This window comes from Dromaius novaehollandiae, chromosome 1, assembly GCF_036370855.1.
Source record: "Dromaius novaehollandiae isolate bDroNov1 chromosome 1, bDroNov1.hap1, whole genome shotgun sequence".
NCBI classification, from domain to species: domain Eukaryota; kingdom Metazoa; phylum Chordata; class Aves; order Casuariiformes; family Dromaiidae; genus Dromaius; species Dromaius novaehollandiae.
In genome coordinates, this window is record NC_088098.1 from 59363227 (window position 1) to 59380934 (window position 17708).

Genomic DNA, 17708 nt, shown 5'->3' on the forward strand with positions numbered 1-17708 from the left:
AGTGCTGATGGTGACTGCAGTCAAGGAAGAAACGTTATTACATTCCACATTGTGAAAAGACCACAATGCAGTAATTATTCTGAAAGGTTTTCACAAAGCACAATTATTAAGCTAACATTATCCCATTATTGTTTGTTGCTATGGAGATAATATAATCAATATATTTTCTGGATTGATTTTTTTAATACTACTAGCACATTTCACAATATAGCAAGATTTAACTCAATGCATTAACTGATTTTAGTTTACGACTGGCAAAGTCTTGAGGCAATAGATCGCAATCCATCTCATGCCTATTATTCTATCAAGACACTTAATGTCAAAGTCTCTGCTGCAAAAGCAAGTTTTTCTTGCTGAAAATGAGCAAAACGATAACAAATTTCTCTGAAGAGGGGCAATCTTTTAAACATGAATTTAACACTTATTCATATTTCTCCTAAGACAAACTAGTTAGCCAGGCTAACTACAGAAGCAGCAGAAAAGCAAGCTGTGTTTGAACTCTCAACTTACGATGCTTATTTATTCCAGCGGGGATGTTTTGAGGCATTATCCTCCTCCACGTAATACAAACTTATCCTGCAGCAACTAGAGGAAGGCAGCGATCGAGGCACTGGGCCAGAGGCCATTGGATGCGAAGGCAGCTCTCTGCCTTGCCGCAGCCTTGTTTTGTGCAAGCTTGGACTAGTCGATTACTAGCTGCACCCATGTCCAGCAAAGATAGCAGGCATTTTGCCATCGGTAGCAAGGAGCTGGGAAGCACAACTGCTACAGCCACAGTCCTCAGCTTCCTTATCCATAAAACTAGAAGAATGTGTCCCATCTTCCCCTGCTTCCAGAGCTGCCTCTGCAGCCAGTGAGAAGAAAGTGACTGCTCCTGGTTTTCGCCACTAGTTAGTCTACAAGAACCAGAGTCTCAGCCAGATCTTTGCAGGCAATAATACAGTATATTGAGAAGCTTTAATTTTGACAACCTTGTTTTAGCCTGTTACCTGTCCTAGGAATAGCAGGGCCCTTTACTGTGTAGGGTCTCCAAGTCTTTTTAAACATATTTGCCATAATTGTCCATAGGAGGATTTTCAGATTTTTTTCCCCCTCCTATAGGGCTGTACTGTGGTTAATTGCCTTCCTCCCAGTCCCAGAGCTGACCGTGTTTTGTCAGCCTGGTTTGTACTCACACCAAAGTTCACAAGCATGGCATGCTAGACTGTGTATCTAAGCAAGAGAAAAGGGGTTATAGCACCATTTGAAAGTCACAAAGCCTGTTATACTTCTGTGAGAATCACAGGGTTATGCCCTTAGGGGCCAAAGTGTTGTTTTAGCTGCCTTGGGTTAGGCACCAGTATATGAGCATTTCGGCCATACTGTGTACATCACCTTGAATAAAATACAAGATTATTAATAGTAATATTTCCTCCTTCTCCCTTCCCTACAGGCACCACATTGGGTGGTCTTGTCTTTCTACCTGAAGTGGGCTGGAGGCCAGTACTGTAATTTTGGACTGGCTGGAGGGGATCCATCAAGAATGATCATTCACAGATTAAATATGTTGCCTATGCAACACATCTGGTCCTTCTGGCCCAAGGAATAAGCAATAGAGTTAGGAATTCACATTTCACATCCCACCCCCTGTAAGACTGCTACATTGCCACTAACCCCAATAGAGACGGGGATGCGTTATAAGCCACTTTTGCGCTCCTTGCTCTGAATCGTGTGGGCCATTCTCTCCCATCAGATTTCTACATGATGCCGCTTTTATCCAAATGGCTCTGAATCGCTATATGGGCAGGCGCTTCAGTATGTAAGATAAGTACATGCATATGGTTGTGTGCCTTTCCGCCTTGTTTACTTTTATAAAGGGTATTTCTGCCGGATGGGGGTTAGACAAGTAGGTATGCTACTCATTCAAAGAGGCCACTGTCACATGCACAGCCTTAAAGGACACCATCTGCTAGTTCATCAGCACAGCAGAGTATTGCTTAACACACATTGTTTCCAATATAAAGAAAAACTTCATTTGTTTCAAACCGCTGACTGCATGTTGGCCACCACAATGCATTATCATGCAACGACCCGGAAACTCTGCAGAAATAAAAACTCATTTAGCTGTGGTCAGTCAGGAGATACCAATTTTGGGAACAGGAATGATATAATTACATTCCTAAGCAATTTGTCTCAATAACAGATAGACAGCACCTCCGGTATATTGGCTACAGGTCTGTTTTTACCACTCTTACTCATAGTGAGAGGAACCTAGTATCAGAGAGACCCTCTTCATTTCAGTGCTAGAAGACTAAGACTAGTAATCAGTGTCCTGCTGCAAAGGTTGAGGCTCACCACACTTTGCTTAGATATACTCTGCAATTGCTGTATATCATCTTCTAGTCCAAGATTACAGTTCTTTCTGTCCTCCCTTTTTATTTTATTATTTAATGAATTAAGTCTCAAAGTGCCCATGAGAAAGCTCAGTATTACCCCTGCAACACAGAGACTGAACTTTGCTGCTGGAGGTTAAGAGCTCACAGGTAGCAGAGAGGGGCCCAGCCACAGGAGGATCCTGTCTCCATGCAGCAGGACCCCTCCTGGAGCTCAGCTTTGCCCATGCCGCTTTCCTTTGCTGCTGCGTTGACCCAGGCTGTTCTAGGAAAGTGCTAGGGTCCTACAAAGAAAAGTCAGAAAGGCGAGATTGTATATACAACACAGGTTTAGGGGGAATGGAGAAGATCACCATCATCTTCAGCCCTTGCATGGGTCACACCAAGATGCAAAAGGCTCTTGCAAACCTCCTGCCATGATCCCTAAATACAGCTTCACCTGAAGCACTTTGCTCATCGCTATGAGGAAAGGCAGATCCGAGACGGCGGGTGGGCGGATACACGGCCAGCCCTCCTGCCCCACAGGCTCAGGGCTCCCTTTGCAGCCTCGTGACAGCGCTGTGTGCAGGGAGCCGGGAGCTGCTCAGGGGTTTGCACAAAACAGGCTGATTTCTCAGGAACATTTTTACTCTAGTCAACATGCCAACTCTGTACAGATTTCCAATGGAAACAAGGCACACAGCCTGGGTCTCCTGAAGTAACGATTGCCTCCAGAAAGAAAAAAGGTGCATTTTCGGACTATTCTTATTTGATTCATGATTGTATTTGTTTTAGTCAGTTTGTCTGATTGTTTTTAATTTTACCTGGAAACTCCATTTTCTAGTAGGCTCCAAAGACAGGCCACAAAGCACCAAACACTACAGAAAAATAAACTCAAGCAAAAGATCTCAGAGGACTTCAGTGATATAGAGCTTTAAGTAAATATAGCAAAGAGATAAACAACAGGGAAACCCCCAAAAACTTTACACTAAATAAATGATGTCTTAATTAGAGCTGCTTAGTCTGGCTCTGCAAGAACCAAACACCTCCATGTTTGTATTTGTGGTTGTCTTTCAAAGGCTTTCTTTTTCCTTTTGCCTGAGGGAGTTATTTATAGGGCTATTATAATTTGAGGTCTGGTCTTCTCATGGCAGGTCCTCCATCCGGGAAATGAAATAGCATTAGAAAATGAAATCTCGCATTTATGAGGACTCTCAGATGGCTCCCTGGGGCATCGGGGGGGGAAAAAAATAGTGAAAAATATAAACACAAATATAACTACAAGATACTTGCACGGTCCCTCATTCTATCCGTCATGAACTATATGGGACTTTTTATTAAAATGGAGACCTTGGTATAAGGTCACCCATTGCAGCTTTTTCCCCCAAAGCATTCCAATTTCCTTCTTCTGGGTGATAAAGAACCTCTTCCAACACACCTTGGCTACAAGGTATTCCTGACCAAGAATATCCTCAAATCTGCAACACAAGGAAGGATAACTCAAATGCTACCCTTCGGCTGCCTTGCCACGTGCTTTTTACAACACTTTACATGTTCTGGCAAACTACCTGATCAAAGCAGACTTGTTCATCCCTTTGCAAGCTGTATCCCTGACAAAAATCATTCACTAACTGCTTGTTCATATCTCTTTGAACCTTATTTCCTAGACTACCCTGTCGAGCCAAAAAGTGTCATGTCCTATCCTGGACTTATCACCTGCTATTTCCTCTCAATCTACAGGCAAAAAAGCAAACAGAGCCTCCCATCAACAAAAACTTTGGGCTGCCCTATCCCTCTTTTTGCTCTGCTTGCCCAAAGGGCACCAGCCTCCAACCCCTACTCTCGCTGCATATCTTCTTCCCCTTGCTTGAGTGGAATACAATCATGGTGTTTGGACTAACCTACTCAGAGAATACTTACATTTCTTAACTCATCAACACATATGACTTCTTCTGACTCCTCTAGCCCAGCCTTCAGTAACTCTACTTAAATCACCTCTGGCCTCATGCTACCTATGAGGAATTAACAGCTTGGAATACCCCCAGAATTGAAGCAGGTCATCAGATATAATGCACAAAAACGACAGAAAAGTCATCATTCGTGATTATTTTCTTTTTGGTAGTTTTCATTCTTCTTGTCGTAGGGTGAAAGAAAATGACCAATGTTCAGTGAGTGGGTTGTTTTTTCTACCTGAATATTTAAAACTGCGACAGTACGACTTCCAAAAGTTAAAATATTTCACTTTTTCACATTTCCCTCTGCATTACAAATGCTCTAAAATTGATGGACTATCTAAAAGTTTCAAAATAGAAGTAGGAAAAAAAAGGCTAATAGCAAAAAATAATTTAAAAAAAAAAAAAGTACAAGATCAGTCACTCCACTACATTGCATGGTGACATCAGAAGGAAAAACTAACTGCAATTTGAAATGTATATTTTTAAAGCAGCAAACAGGTTTGTTCAGACTTCTGGTTGAAATTTTTTTGTTTTTATGGTTGGCTCTCAAATAAACCTTGTTTGAGCCCAACTCTGGTTGATTCTGGTTTTGCATTATTGTCTATATTCAGGCATATGTAGAGGTCTCTGATTATGGCAGAATTAGGATTACCTTTGAGTTTTGCATCCCTCAGACAAGATCAGTCCTTTCTTACACTTCTGTGTGACTATGCAACTGATATTTTCATATCATATTGCGTATTTTAAAAAAAGCACTCCAGAAAGTAACACCATTCCAACTATTTCTCACAAAACAAGCAGAGCCTGAGCTTGCAGCAGCTGCTTCACATCTGCACCCTGTGCACAGCTACTTAGGTTTGCACAGCTCTGTCCAGTTCTGTCCTGAGGCCTGTTCTGCAAACTCAAAACACCCTCCCCAGTACCCTCTCCACTGGGCTAAGGACCATGACTAAGACTCAGTTTCACACTCAGTTCCTCTTAGGTAAAGTTATATTTCAACTCTACTTCCTGCTCAGGGTGTGAAGGGGGCGTTGGAAGGGAGAAGAACCAAGTGGGTCCTGAGCTTGGTTTATTCAGATAAAAGCACAAGGAGTTAATGCCACACAAGCGCACTGTAGGCGGCAGACAATGAATACCAGGGATTTGATGGCACATGCTTGAACAGGCAGGTCTCCAAAGCCCTCTATTATTCATTTTAATATAAAGCTTTGCAAAAACTGAGATCAACTAACTGTAGTGGATTAAATCTATACAGCAGCTGTACCTCCCTGCTTTGGGAAAGGGCGGGCGGGAAGTATCTTGTTTGCCACCCTTTCAGTATGACTTGCTTTACAAAAGGCCAGCTTTTTATTTGAAGAGACATGTCATGCTGTAAACATTTCTAGTGGAGCTTGGGTTAGCAGCACTTGTAAGAAAACCCTAATGAAAATAAATTGGTACGTATTTACCCATATGCTGAAGAGCATATGGCTAATGCATTTAGACATTGCTAATGAAGTTAAGACTCAGCTAAATTTGTTGGCTCATGGATAACGACTGTTCTCAACAACCAATCTGAGCTAGCTACAATTTTAGTATTACAACTGATACCTGGCTATTATTGTAAGTATTGATGTGGCTGACACAGAAGAGCTGGTTTTCTGAATGTGGATTTCTGCACATTGCAATAAGGGGAGCAGCATATGATGCTACTAAACTCCAGATTTAAAAGTAATGTGAACAAGTTACAATTTCATTTAAAACAAAGAAACTTCTCTTATTCATTGCAGCCCTGGGCCTGTCTATTGCTTTCTTTTTTAATTCTATGGACTAAAAGATTGTATTTAATCCAATGCTATTCTCTCCAGGCCAGTGTCATGCTGATGTGAATACAGCCAAAACTTAACAGAACACAATGATTCCTAAGAAAGATTCTTACTCTTTCAAGCCCTGCTGTAGAAGCCATTTACATTCATTACCACCGCTACTTGACTCTTCTCATTTAGTCATAACATTATTGTGTTGCTCTTCAAGGTGAGGGTCCCTACTTCTTGTGGGAATCCTACTCCTTCGCATGATCACAGGGGCTAATTATAGAGCCCAAGATAAATTCCAGTTTGAATGATTACACTAGGTCTATGTGTATTCTACCACCATTGCAACTGTACATAATCTTCATTCTTTTATCCCAACAGCTGTACATTATCTTCGTTCCTTTATCCCAGCCATTGTGTAACATGGCTGTTTGCTGCTCAACATTGCTACACGTCATGCCAGAGATGGCTTTAGTTCAGCGGTACTTACTGCTTGAAGGGTAGGCTACAGATCACCCTCTGGGATTTGCTGTGATGAACATCTGAATATAGCCTCCAAAAGGCACAACACATGGCAAGCTTCCCCTACATCACTCTCAGGAGCCAGGTGTTATTTTAATGATGCACACCCCTACTCTGATGGATATTGGGTAACCATTTCTCAGTTGTCACCAAAAAGCTATCCAAGAGCAATGATTTCAGTCATTTTGGCCTAAGGTAGAGCAGAACAACAGCGAAGTGTCCTTCAGCACCATTATCTCAGGGATCCACCTCGCTCATCTGCTTCACTTACTCTATTCACAACCCTATTGCTGTGCGTCTGTTGCCAAGTCATTTAACCTCCCTCCAGCCTCCAAAATGCCCGTCTATTGAAGACAATAGCAACACCAGCCTCCCTTAATCTACAGGGGAAAGGCCCCAGAGAAACACTAGGCATTGCTCAGTCTTTCACCATAATCTGAAAGAGCTACCTATTCCAGAACACTGTTTTTGCTAACCATCTTGCAGGTGGGTAAAAAGAAGTCCAGGTGAAGCAAAGAAGGGGATTTGCTTACCCCCCAATTAGAAACCTTTGCTCTAGTTAGACTTGCACAAAATCACATTGGGAGTCTATGGAAAGCTGAGAGTATGATCAGAGAATCTCTGTTCTCGCTTGCTGTGCTGCCATGGAAAACATCTCCTTTCCTTTCCACTTAACAGGTAAAGCCCTTCACATACAGTTAGCAACTGCTTCAACCATTGACTCCTAACTTCACGCAATGTTTAATAAAGCTAGCATAAAGTATGTCAAAAGGAACTGCCAAAGCTTGTCTTAAAGAATACCAAAACCATGATGCTGCTCATCAATGAAGTCTCCTTCTTCTAGAGGCAACTGCCCAGGCCTACTGGAAATATCCATCCAGACCTTTTCAGCAATATACAGAAAAATGGATATATGAATTGAAAGGACAGAAGGTGCACAGGTGATGAGCTACTTCTCTGAGTATAAAAGAGACAGTGGAGACCTGTTTCTTCTCCCAAAGAAAAACATCATATGTCAAAATAGCAAAAACATCTGTCACGACCATTACCACCTTCATAGCTTGAGTCACCACTACCAGTAAAGAAGCCTGGTCATTTCCCTCTTTTCTGTCACATAAGACTTGTCTGTTGCTTCGTACATTGTAATACTGGCTCTAGCTTCCACAAAGGTTATTTCAAGCAAACCCATTAAAATCACATCCAGGGATATGTTGTGAACACAGCTAACAGAAATATTGAGTGTGAAAAGCTGACATTGCGTCTTTACAGACAACTTTCCACAGAGCCTGCAGCATACACACTCCTTCCCCAGAGGCAGGCTAAACCTGCTATCACAGGCTCAGGGGAGTAGCTGGGATGAGCCACAGCCTGACTCTTCTGAGACGCCAGAAGTCCAGGCTGAAGCCTGCAAATGACAATTAGCAAAGTGGGAATCAGTTAATTGCAATATCTGGATTTCCTACATTAGGTTGCTACAAACAGATACTGCACCGACTTCGCCAGTGCATCTGACAACTCTAACATCTGGTCAAAGAAGATGGCACAGAGTTTCAACTGAAACTAGAAAGGTGCACGTTTTCAAGGAGGAGAGAGACTAGATTTATAGACATAGGACCATACATGTAAAAAACACAGCTCATCCCAGGTTTTCTGTCATATTGCCTACTGTAAAATGGCTAGGTTAGATCTACACTGCATGCGTGCATTTCATTTGACATGAACGTATGGACAGGCCTCTAACTCGAGAGGAATTTTGCTAGGACTTAGCAGAAGACCTGAAGCACCCTGTGAGGCTTGCAGAGACAATCAGCAGCCCACAGTGGATGTGCTCAGCCAACTGGAGGAGATGAAGCAAGGCTGGCTCGTGATGCCATGGCTGTCCTTTCTGCTTCCATGCAGAGAGCTATGAAGTGGCAAAGCACACACTCCCTAACCCAGTCCTCTCTTGTTTATCTGTGTAAAGCAACACAAAACCATATCCAGGCTTTTGCTGTCAGTGCAAGCCATGTTATTCTTGTAATTAAATCCAGGTCCACAGCCTATCTGCAAGCTCCTCTTCTTCCCTTCCCCCTTGCCCTCCTCACCATTTGCCTCTCTCCAGCCTTGTTTGGGTTTCCATGCTGTGTCACTAAATGCCATAACACTAAGCGCTGCAGCCTCTCTCTGCACCGATCTGCTGCTTTCCGGGATGAAAAATTAGACATGGGGTTAATTTTGTTACTGCCAGGACTCTGTGTTTTATTTTTCTTTACCTCCAAGTCAAAAGATGCTTTTGGCAGATGTGTAGTGGAAAAAGATCATGTTTGCTCTTGGCTTCCTCCCTGCGCTCCCCCAACCCCCCCAACAGCCGTAAAACGACGCAGCCCAGCCAGATCTCAAACTGAAAGCAGGACAAAGCGCCCATACAGCCCCCACTGCCATTCAGCAGCAACGGGCCGCTTCGGGGTAGCCCAGGAACTACAAGTAGGCCAGACAGGAATAAACAAAGAGTATCCTGTCCTGGCTGACAGGGGCTGAAGAGAGCCACGTTTTGCATTAAAATGCAAGGCAGCGACACAAGCATGCAGCCAGTCAAGAGCATCACTGGAACTTGTTAGGAGCAACGGGAGGAAAGCAACACACAACCGTGATGCTATAAGGGCCCAAAAGGCATCGCCCAACTGCACACAGGGCGCAACGGTGCATCCTGCCTACTCCACCCAACAAAAACGGGGCAGTCGAGCCCATGTACCCTGCTGTCCCCCAAACAGCGGGGCGGTGAGCCCCAAGAGCCACCTGGCTCTGCTCTCCAGGAGGCCAAGCAGTAACCAAAGCGCATCACTGCCTCTTCCAGGGAAGGGATGGGAAACAAGGAGCGAGCAGGGCACAGGCACTGCAGCAGGTCGAGTGCTCGCTGGGGCTCCCCAGGAGGAAGGGCAGTGCAGGCGCTCTCCGCTTTCAGTGCATCGGCCACATAATCGAACCATCGGCCCGTGGATTAATAGGAGAGCTTTGTTTAGTTTTTTCAGCAACCCGCAGCTCTGAAGGCCACGGCAGCCGCACATGAGAGAGGCCGCCCTGCGTATACCGTTATGCTGCTATCTCAAGCAAACCCAATGTTTTTCCACAGATTTCTAGAAAAAATGCAGTATGTGCAGCGGTGGGGGTACAGTCAGGATTTTCTAGCAAAATAGTGGTCCGTCTGTTGCAAATCCGCTCAGTTACTGGGAAAATTGAACATGCTGCTTTTTTTTGTTTGTTTGTTTTTAAAAACAGCATAATCATGTTTACTCTTACAGACATACCCACCACAAATTGCTCTCATGCAACAGCAGAATTTTTAATCTAATATCTTGGACTTGGATAATTTCCCAGCTGCAGAACTGCAATAATTTGGTATCTTCTCATTTTGAAGATAAGCCGATTAACATGGATATGTTTTACTTTCAGGGTGCGATTATCTGCCTTTATTGTTCTTGAGAGAGAAAGGGCAACTTACAGTAAAACAACTTTGTTTTCCCCAAGTCAGCCGTTAAAGTCTACTTCTCTGTGACAGAGAGAGGGCTTTCCTTTTGCCTTTCATTTCACTTAACCTCATAACTTTCACCACCTCTCCCTCCAAGAGGCTGTATTACAGCAACTTGTTTCAAGCATTTCTCAGTCGCTACATTTGCTTTATGAAAATAACTAACTTTTCTTTCAAAAAAATCTCATGGAGAAAGCATGAATTTTCTCATTTAAAATACATTTGAAAATTTAAAAACAAAACAAAACATGACACACACACCCCAGCACTCCTGTTGGCATTGTCCATTCACCTTCAGGCACGCTTACAGAATAATAACGGCAAAAAGGAAGATAAGGCCCGTTATTCCATTCATCTGTAGGGTGAAGTAGAACTGGAACTTTCACTAACTTCACTAGAACCGATTTCTCCCACGTAAGTAAGGGAGAAGGCAACTAAATCCTTGAATTTATCCCATTAAGAGTCAAAAATACTGTTTACTCCTACAATTTTATCCAGAGCTTTTGATATTTGATGTTTTGTCTTAAATCCCCAGGTCCTGGATTTATTTAATTATGTCAGAGGGACTCCCCTCCTCCTCCATTTTTCCCCTACTTTTCTAGAATTCATACTCTAGGAGGAAGGCTTAAAAACATGAGTTGAGGACACCCCTTGGACTGGGAGGCAAGTTGAAGTGTTTTGATTTCCCTTCCTCTTCTCAGTCTTATTCCAGTGCAGGAGTTTTCAACCTGTGTTGATTTATAGACCAAATGCAATGCTAGAAATGTAGAAATTACACATACGCAGACTGCTGTATAACACAGATGACTTTATTCTTCTTAGCCACCATTCATGAACTCCTCTGAAATAAATATTTCATAGCTTGCAAACCACTAGTCTGATGATTTAGTGAGGGCCTGGCTCATGCCTTTTCTGTGCATAACATTGGCAATATTGGGTAGGCAAAGGAGGATCTGGCTTATTTAAAAGAAAAGCTCTTTAAAAAGCCAGTTCAGTGAAAAGATATGGTTGCATACCCATGCAAGTGCAGGAACTTTTTAACATTTTGGATGCAGTGGTAGAAAGTACCAGCATTTTATTACTTCCTACAAAAAACTAACCCCAGCCCCCAAGGAGCTGCGGCTCACACACAGCTGTGCTGCTTGCAGTTAGGTCCATAAAACCTATCCCAGCCCCTAGGCAGTGACATACAGCCTTTGGTTGTCCCCTCTTGGGAACGGGGAAGCTGTCCTCTACTCACTGCAGTGAGAGCACCTGTGTACATGAAAATGCACTACCGGAGAATAGCATGCAACATAAAAGCAGCCCTCTGATTACCAGTGCATTGCTCTGGGCACTGTTTCTAAGAAAGCAGCCACAGGAGCAGATCCTGGAAATATGGCAAAATGTGTAAGGGGAGAGAGAAGAATTACAAAGGGGCCGGACTCACGCCTGCCTGTTCCCACTCAACAGCGGTGGGACAAGAGAAATGCTGCAGTGCTGGAGATACAACCTGGTAGAGCTCATGTTTTTAAATCACTTGACTCTGTTTAAAAATCCTATCGCAAATTCTCATATCTTGGTACTCCAACATATAATTTTACAACCACATTTATATTATTTATACTAAAATTTAGTAAAATTTAGGTCTATCTTTTCTTTGTTAGACTGCTTAAGTGAATTTAATTAAACTGATTTTCTTTGATGAACACAACTTTGGTAATGAAATTTGACTAATAGATCACAGAAAATGACTTGCAGAAACTTTCCCCTCACACAGCAGTACAGAGCAAGTCTATCTACAACATATCAGAATAACTTCCAGGCAGCTTTTCATACAGCAAGCGTTAGCAGGTTACTAATTATAACGGGATTTTGTCAAAGAGCCACAGAATGAGTGATTTCACAGCATCCAGCTGAATTTAAACCAGAACAGTGAGGGTGAACAGGTCTGTACGCCACATAAACAGTATCGTGTGTGTGCGTGTGATAATGCGTGTGTGTTAAAGTCATCCTTCGTTTCCAGTTCAAATGGAGCAAGGGAGGATCAAGTCTACTTTTTATGCTATCCTCCGAATGAAGTCAGATGCACATGTAAAAATGGTATTTAAATGGGTTTTATCAAATAAGGAGTCAGATATTGACAGAACAATCACCATGAAGACAAAGGCAAGAGGCACTACATTCTCATTAATAATTCAAATCTCGGGATGGATGTTGATGACTATGCACTTGAAAGAGGGAATTTTTATTTTACTTTAAGAGTCCAACCAGAGAACTGGCAGGTCCTCATTATTCACAGAGCTTGGACTCACAAAAACATTACTGAAACAGAGTAGTTAAGAAGAAAGGAAAAGCATTAACAGACTTAATGACAAGGAGAGGGGGAGAAGAGTAAGGGAAAGAAATCTCATGCAGGATTCCCAATACTTCCCCCCTCTCCCCAGTCTAAGACAGTAACACTTGTGGCACAGAGCAATAGTGTTCAGCGGTATCTAATTCCAGTTACCAGGTAGGAGCAAGCAACTTTACAGGCTTATAAAATAAATGTGTATGATCAGCAAAAACACAAACAAAAAGGTACTATGAGCCAAAACCACCTCAGCACAAACCAGTTGGGGCTAGCTAACATAATCAGCTCTATTCACATAACTAAGTTTGTTTCAACAAGGGCATGAACTTTCCTGGAAAAGCTCAAGTAATTAACTGCAGAAGCTTACACATTTTCTTTCCCTCAAGTTGATTTCCTCCCAAAATTAGTGCTTGTTGTACAAAACTATTTCTACCGAGTCACTACAAAAGGTGAGTGTTCTTTCCACAGACAGATACTTCTTGAGATGGTACTATCGAAGCATAGGATTCCCTTCAATTCCTCCCACCTCCTACCCACTCTTCCCATCATTTTGGATAGGTACCAACAAAAACGTTTCTTACCTCCTGAAAAAAGAGCAGATTTCCAATGAAAGGAAGAGGTGGAGGATGTCGGATCCCTACTTTGGCTAGTCTGGAGAATGCAGAGGTGGAGTACCTGCAAAAAAGAAAAAAAATAAGGCAGTAAGTTAATTCTGGGCCTTGTCATGACATGACTTTTCAGAGTAATTGGTTCAGATAGACTCTGCAGATTCAGGGTGGGAAAAGATGCTCTCTGAGTGGGACAGACAAAACAGCCAATGTGGTGACATTGCTCTCAGCAGCTTCTTGGTCATGGAAATAAATACAATGCACTGGTGCTTCAGAGGGGGCAGCAGAATAAAGAGACTCAAATACAGGCCTGCAAACTTGGACAATGGAAATAGAGAGACCCACAGAGGGTTGTGTAAAGCAAAAGTTACATGAAGCTACAGTGAGATCAACACATGTGTTTGGGTTTTGACTATTGTGATGCAGTTGGGAAAAGAACAATACAGATCTTCAGACTATTATTTTCTTCTTCTTCCATCACCACTACCTATACAGATCACAGAACAAGAATTCAAACTAGTCTCAGTTGTGCCTGCGCCAACACACTGTCAGAATTTTCAAGTCAAGCCTGGTATTTGGGGCCAGATATGCTGATTAAGTGATCTTCCAGCTGCCAGTCAGCAAATTAAACAAAGATAAAAATACAGAGAAACAAAACCCAGGCTGAAAAGCTTCATGCATCCTTTGTTTCAGATGAAACTGAGGCATGTTGACAAGGACAATATTGAAAGAGTTACAAAACAACCCCAAAACCCTTTTTATTTTCTTTTCCCTTTCTTCACATGAAGAATTGATTTAAGTTAGTGGCCTTAAGCTAGTGAAACATGAAAGGGCAAGAGCAAACGGCAACAGTTGTGTTCAGCCAGAGACACAATAATACCAAATACTGTCATGCTGAACACTATCGCCGTAAGGACCAGAGCAAAAGACCATTACGATTAATAAACGCTATGCCTATATTAGCACTTGGGCTCAGAGAAAGAGCCTAGTTTTGAAGCACTGCCCCAGGTGTCCCCACTTTTTGCATGACTGTTCCATTCTTGGGCCATTTTGGTACCTGCAAACCACCCTCGCTCTGGGAGGAAATTAAACTTGAAGCTCTGCTCTAAACCCCCAGCTCTTGCCAGGGCAACACAGTTGTGAACTATCGAGCAGTCCCTCCCAACAGCGCTGAACCCCAGAACATCTTTACTTTGAACCACAGCTTGGACCCGTTTGGTCCCAGGGATTAAATTAAATCTAGCCCCAAATAAAAAGCCTGAACTGCACAGAGTATAAACATAGGGGGCACGATACCAACTGTTTCCATCTCTCGAGTTACTCTTATTGCCCTGAATTATGTGATTGTTTAGTCATAGCCAGAATCCATTCACTCAGATCCCGATGAGTTGACTCCCCTTAATCCCAGTTTACAGCCCTGCTGGCTCAGAGGAGTACACTCATCCATTGCTATGGCTTGGGCACTCTCCTTCTCCAGGTCCAACAACCTACACGTGCCTCATTTAAAATACCCTCCATGATGCTGGCAGAAATATTGTGGCTTATCCTAACAGACAAACAATTCCCGAGTCCGGGGGGCAGGGAGGATGGGGGAGAGAAAAGAACAGTTGGTAACAGAAAATGGTCCTTTCTTCTAGCAGGGAAAAAAAAGGGATGCTGGCAAATGAAATATATGAAATAGCACAGATTAAATCTCACATGACCAGCAAAACAGAATGGGACTTAAGTATCTAGTTAGTAGCTTTGGGTACTGTGGTTTCTTGCGAAAATTTCCTGCAACACAGCACCTATTAAAGGGTTTTCTTCTGTGAAGGTATTTTACAAAAATTACAGTCAGAAGATACAGATTTGATCATTTTTAAATAGCAACAATGTTCTTTCTATGTGACAATACAAACCTTCAGGAACACAAAGTCTGAATAAAAACCATGTGTCTTTAGTATATGCAAGAGCACTATTTTAGTATGACAAGGTACTGTGGAAAAAAGGTGCATAAGTCAACATTTATTATACATTTTATATATATTATTGACTTTTTGGTTATTTAACTGCTTTAAAAAATACGAGATTTTTACTGAAACAGCTAATACCCTTGGGAAAAAAATGTTTTAACTTAAAAACAACAAACAGCCTACACGATACATTTTCTTCCCCCAAAGAGAGGGAGGTTTTTTGCTGCTGTTTGAAATCTGCCTAAAGTGTCTTTGTGTCACAGCAAAGTCCCCATCTTCTGTATGTAAACAGTGGAAAAGATGACTGTTCTTCTCTCAGTGAAGAACAGTCAGTTTTGCAGCATTTTATCTTTCATGTTTTTACTGTATAAAAACAGGACAGATTGCAAAACACCAGATTGAGCTACAGTTAACTACAGATTTTGCTGTGGACTGGACACACTGTAGACTCCTGATCTTCATGTACTGCAAATGGAAATACAAATATAAGAATACTATACCACTCAAAGTAAATGATGATAACCAAATATTTAAATAAGGACAACAAAACTAATGAGTGCAGTGCTCAGCACCCAGTTTCACAAGACCAGAACCACATGTAGACTCCGAAAACCTATTTGTCCTTAGATTAGTAGCTCATCTCTGTCAGCTTCTGAACATTCATGGCAGCTCCATACAACTGAGGATTTGCTTTTCTTTTTCCTCTAAACACAGAATTTTCTCTGATGCTTTTTACGCGGTTACGTTTGAAGTAGGTTTTCAAAAGGCAGGGAAACATGGTTTACAATAAGATGGGAAACAGAGAAGCAGTGTAGTCACACTACATGCTGAAATATGACAACCAAAGGCAGGGCCAGCAGGAAAAAAAAAAAATCTCATCAGTATACTCATATAGCTCTACTCTGTGATCCACAATATTTCTGCTATTGTTGAAATATCTGCAGTTTTGCAGAAAGGAAAACAGTATGCAAGTGCTTAAAGACTTGTGCTGCGTGTGCAAAAGAAGGTAGATCTTACATTTCACAGGTAATCTTGACTTTGGCCATTACTGATGTAACAGCTTATGTTTTGCAATCTTAAACATATTCTAAGAGTTTTGGGTTCCCCCACCTGCAATGTTTCAGGTTATCCTCAACTTTTTTTTTTTTTTTGAAAAGGAAGCAGCAATTCAGTCCTGCATATAACACTGCAAACATCAGCAGTGTATGAATCCGACAGCTTTGTGGCACAAACCTTTGCCTTTTTAGCCAGAAGCAACTGATAACTAGAATAGGCTAATTTCTGTGATTCAGCACAACCCTGGCACTCGCTTTGCCAGTGACTTGCATAGCTGTGTGCTAACTATACTGGGAAACCAGACCCCAGGTTTTGTCACCAGAAAGGAAAGGTGGGCTAGAAGAGTGATCATGGGCAAGGCTGTCTTGTGCACAGTCATGACACATTCATCTGGAGAAGCTGTACAACTAAATGAAACAGTTTTGAGTCTGCCGTATTACTAGCAGGAAGAGTTTTTTCTCACTCTGCTACTTACTGCACTTCTGCGTTAATTTATCACAAAAATTAATCTTTATCAGACCTCCAGAGCTTCCAGCTATATAATGCTGTGCCTGTCTGTGTTTGCTGACGGTTGAAGCCCAGCCAATGGCCTAGCAAATAGAAGAGACAAGTCAAATGCAAAAAAACTGCTGACCTTTTCCTAGGCTGAGGAGTATTTACTGGGAAAAGGAAAGGGGAAAAAAAAAGTCCAAAGCTATACACAGTTTTGATTATTGCTTGAAAACATGCAATTGCATTTTTCTTCTTAAATACCACATGCAGTTCTGATGCCACATCTCAAAGGATCTAGAAATAGAAGAGATACTGCGGTGGTGACCAAGATGACCAAAGATACGGAACGACTTCTGCAAACAGACTATAATCTTAAATACATCTGTCTTATCCCTCTGCAGTCACTTCTTTTTCCAAGTTTAAGATCCTGCATGGCATAAAGAAGATAAATTAAGAGTACTATCATTTCTAAAAAATACACTAGTAAGTATGCAGGTGGTGTGATGGAAAATGAAGCACTTGTTCCCATAATCATTATTCTAACTTTGGAACTCCTTGCCACAGGATGTTGTGTATACCAGAATTTTAAAGAGTTAATGACAGGAAAACCCACCGAGAATATCAAGTTCAAAAATGCAGCCTTTGTTTTAGGAAGCTGATAAGCTGCAGGCTCCCAGCAACTCAGAGGAGGTATTAGGGAAAAAAAAATATTCTTGTATGTCTGCCTCCTTTTTGGCAATGGCACCTGATGCCACTGTCAGAGAAAGGATATTTGAATAGATACATTCTTTGGTCTGAGTACATCCACTCCTCTTACCTTCACACCTGCTTGCATGTTTGGGTTGTTCCCATCCCTCCTCCCCAAATGAATCCTTAACCCCAAATGACCTGTACTTCTGACTCGGCTTTGAGACAAATACAATCTCTCTGAAATGTATTTTATGGTAAAATACCTAAAAGGCTGTATTTTTTGTAAGCAGGGCTCTAGAGTCTGCAATACATCCTGGACTGGGGGACACCATAGTAAGGGCTGAATGAGCATTGGTCAGCTGGAAGCTTTATTCATTAATTCAACAGATGTAAAAGACACATAGGGCAAAGATGAAAGGAAAAGGGTGAAAATAAATCTAAGCTTTCTAATC

At 42.0% G+C, this 17708-nt stretch overlaps 1 protein-coding gene across 2 annotated transcripts in view; it reads right to left on the reverse strand.

Annotated features, from left to right (window-relative positions):
- Positions 1-17708, reverse strand: part of TBXAS1 (thromboxane A synthase 1) — a 244347-nt gene that overhangs the window by 164706 nt on the left and 61933 nt on the right. For both annotated transcript variants that reach the window (XM_026119805.2, XM_064513928.1), the window contains one exon: positions 13040-13133. In XM_026119805.2, coding sequence (XP_025975590.1) covers positions 13040-13133 — 94 coding nt within the window. The remainder of the gene's footprint in view (positions 1-13039; positions 13134-17708) is intronic.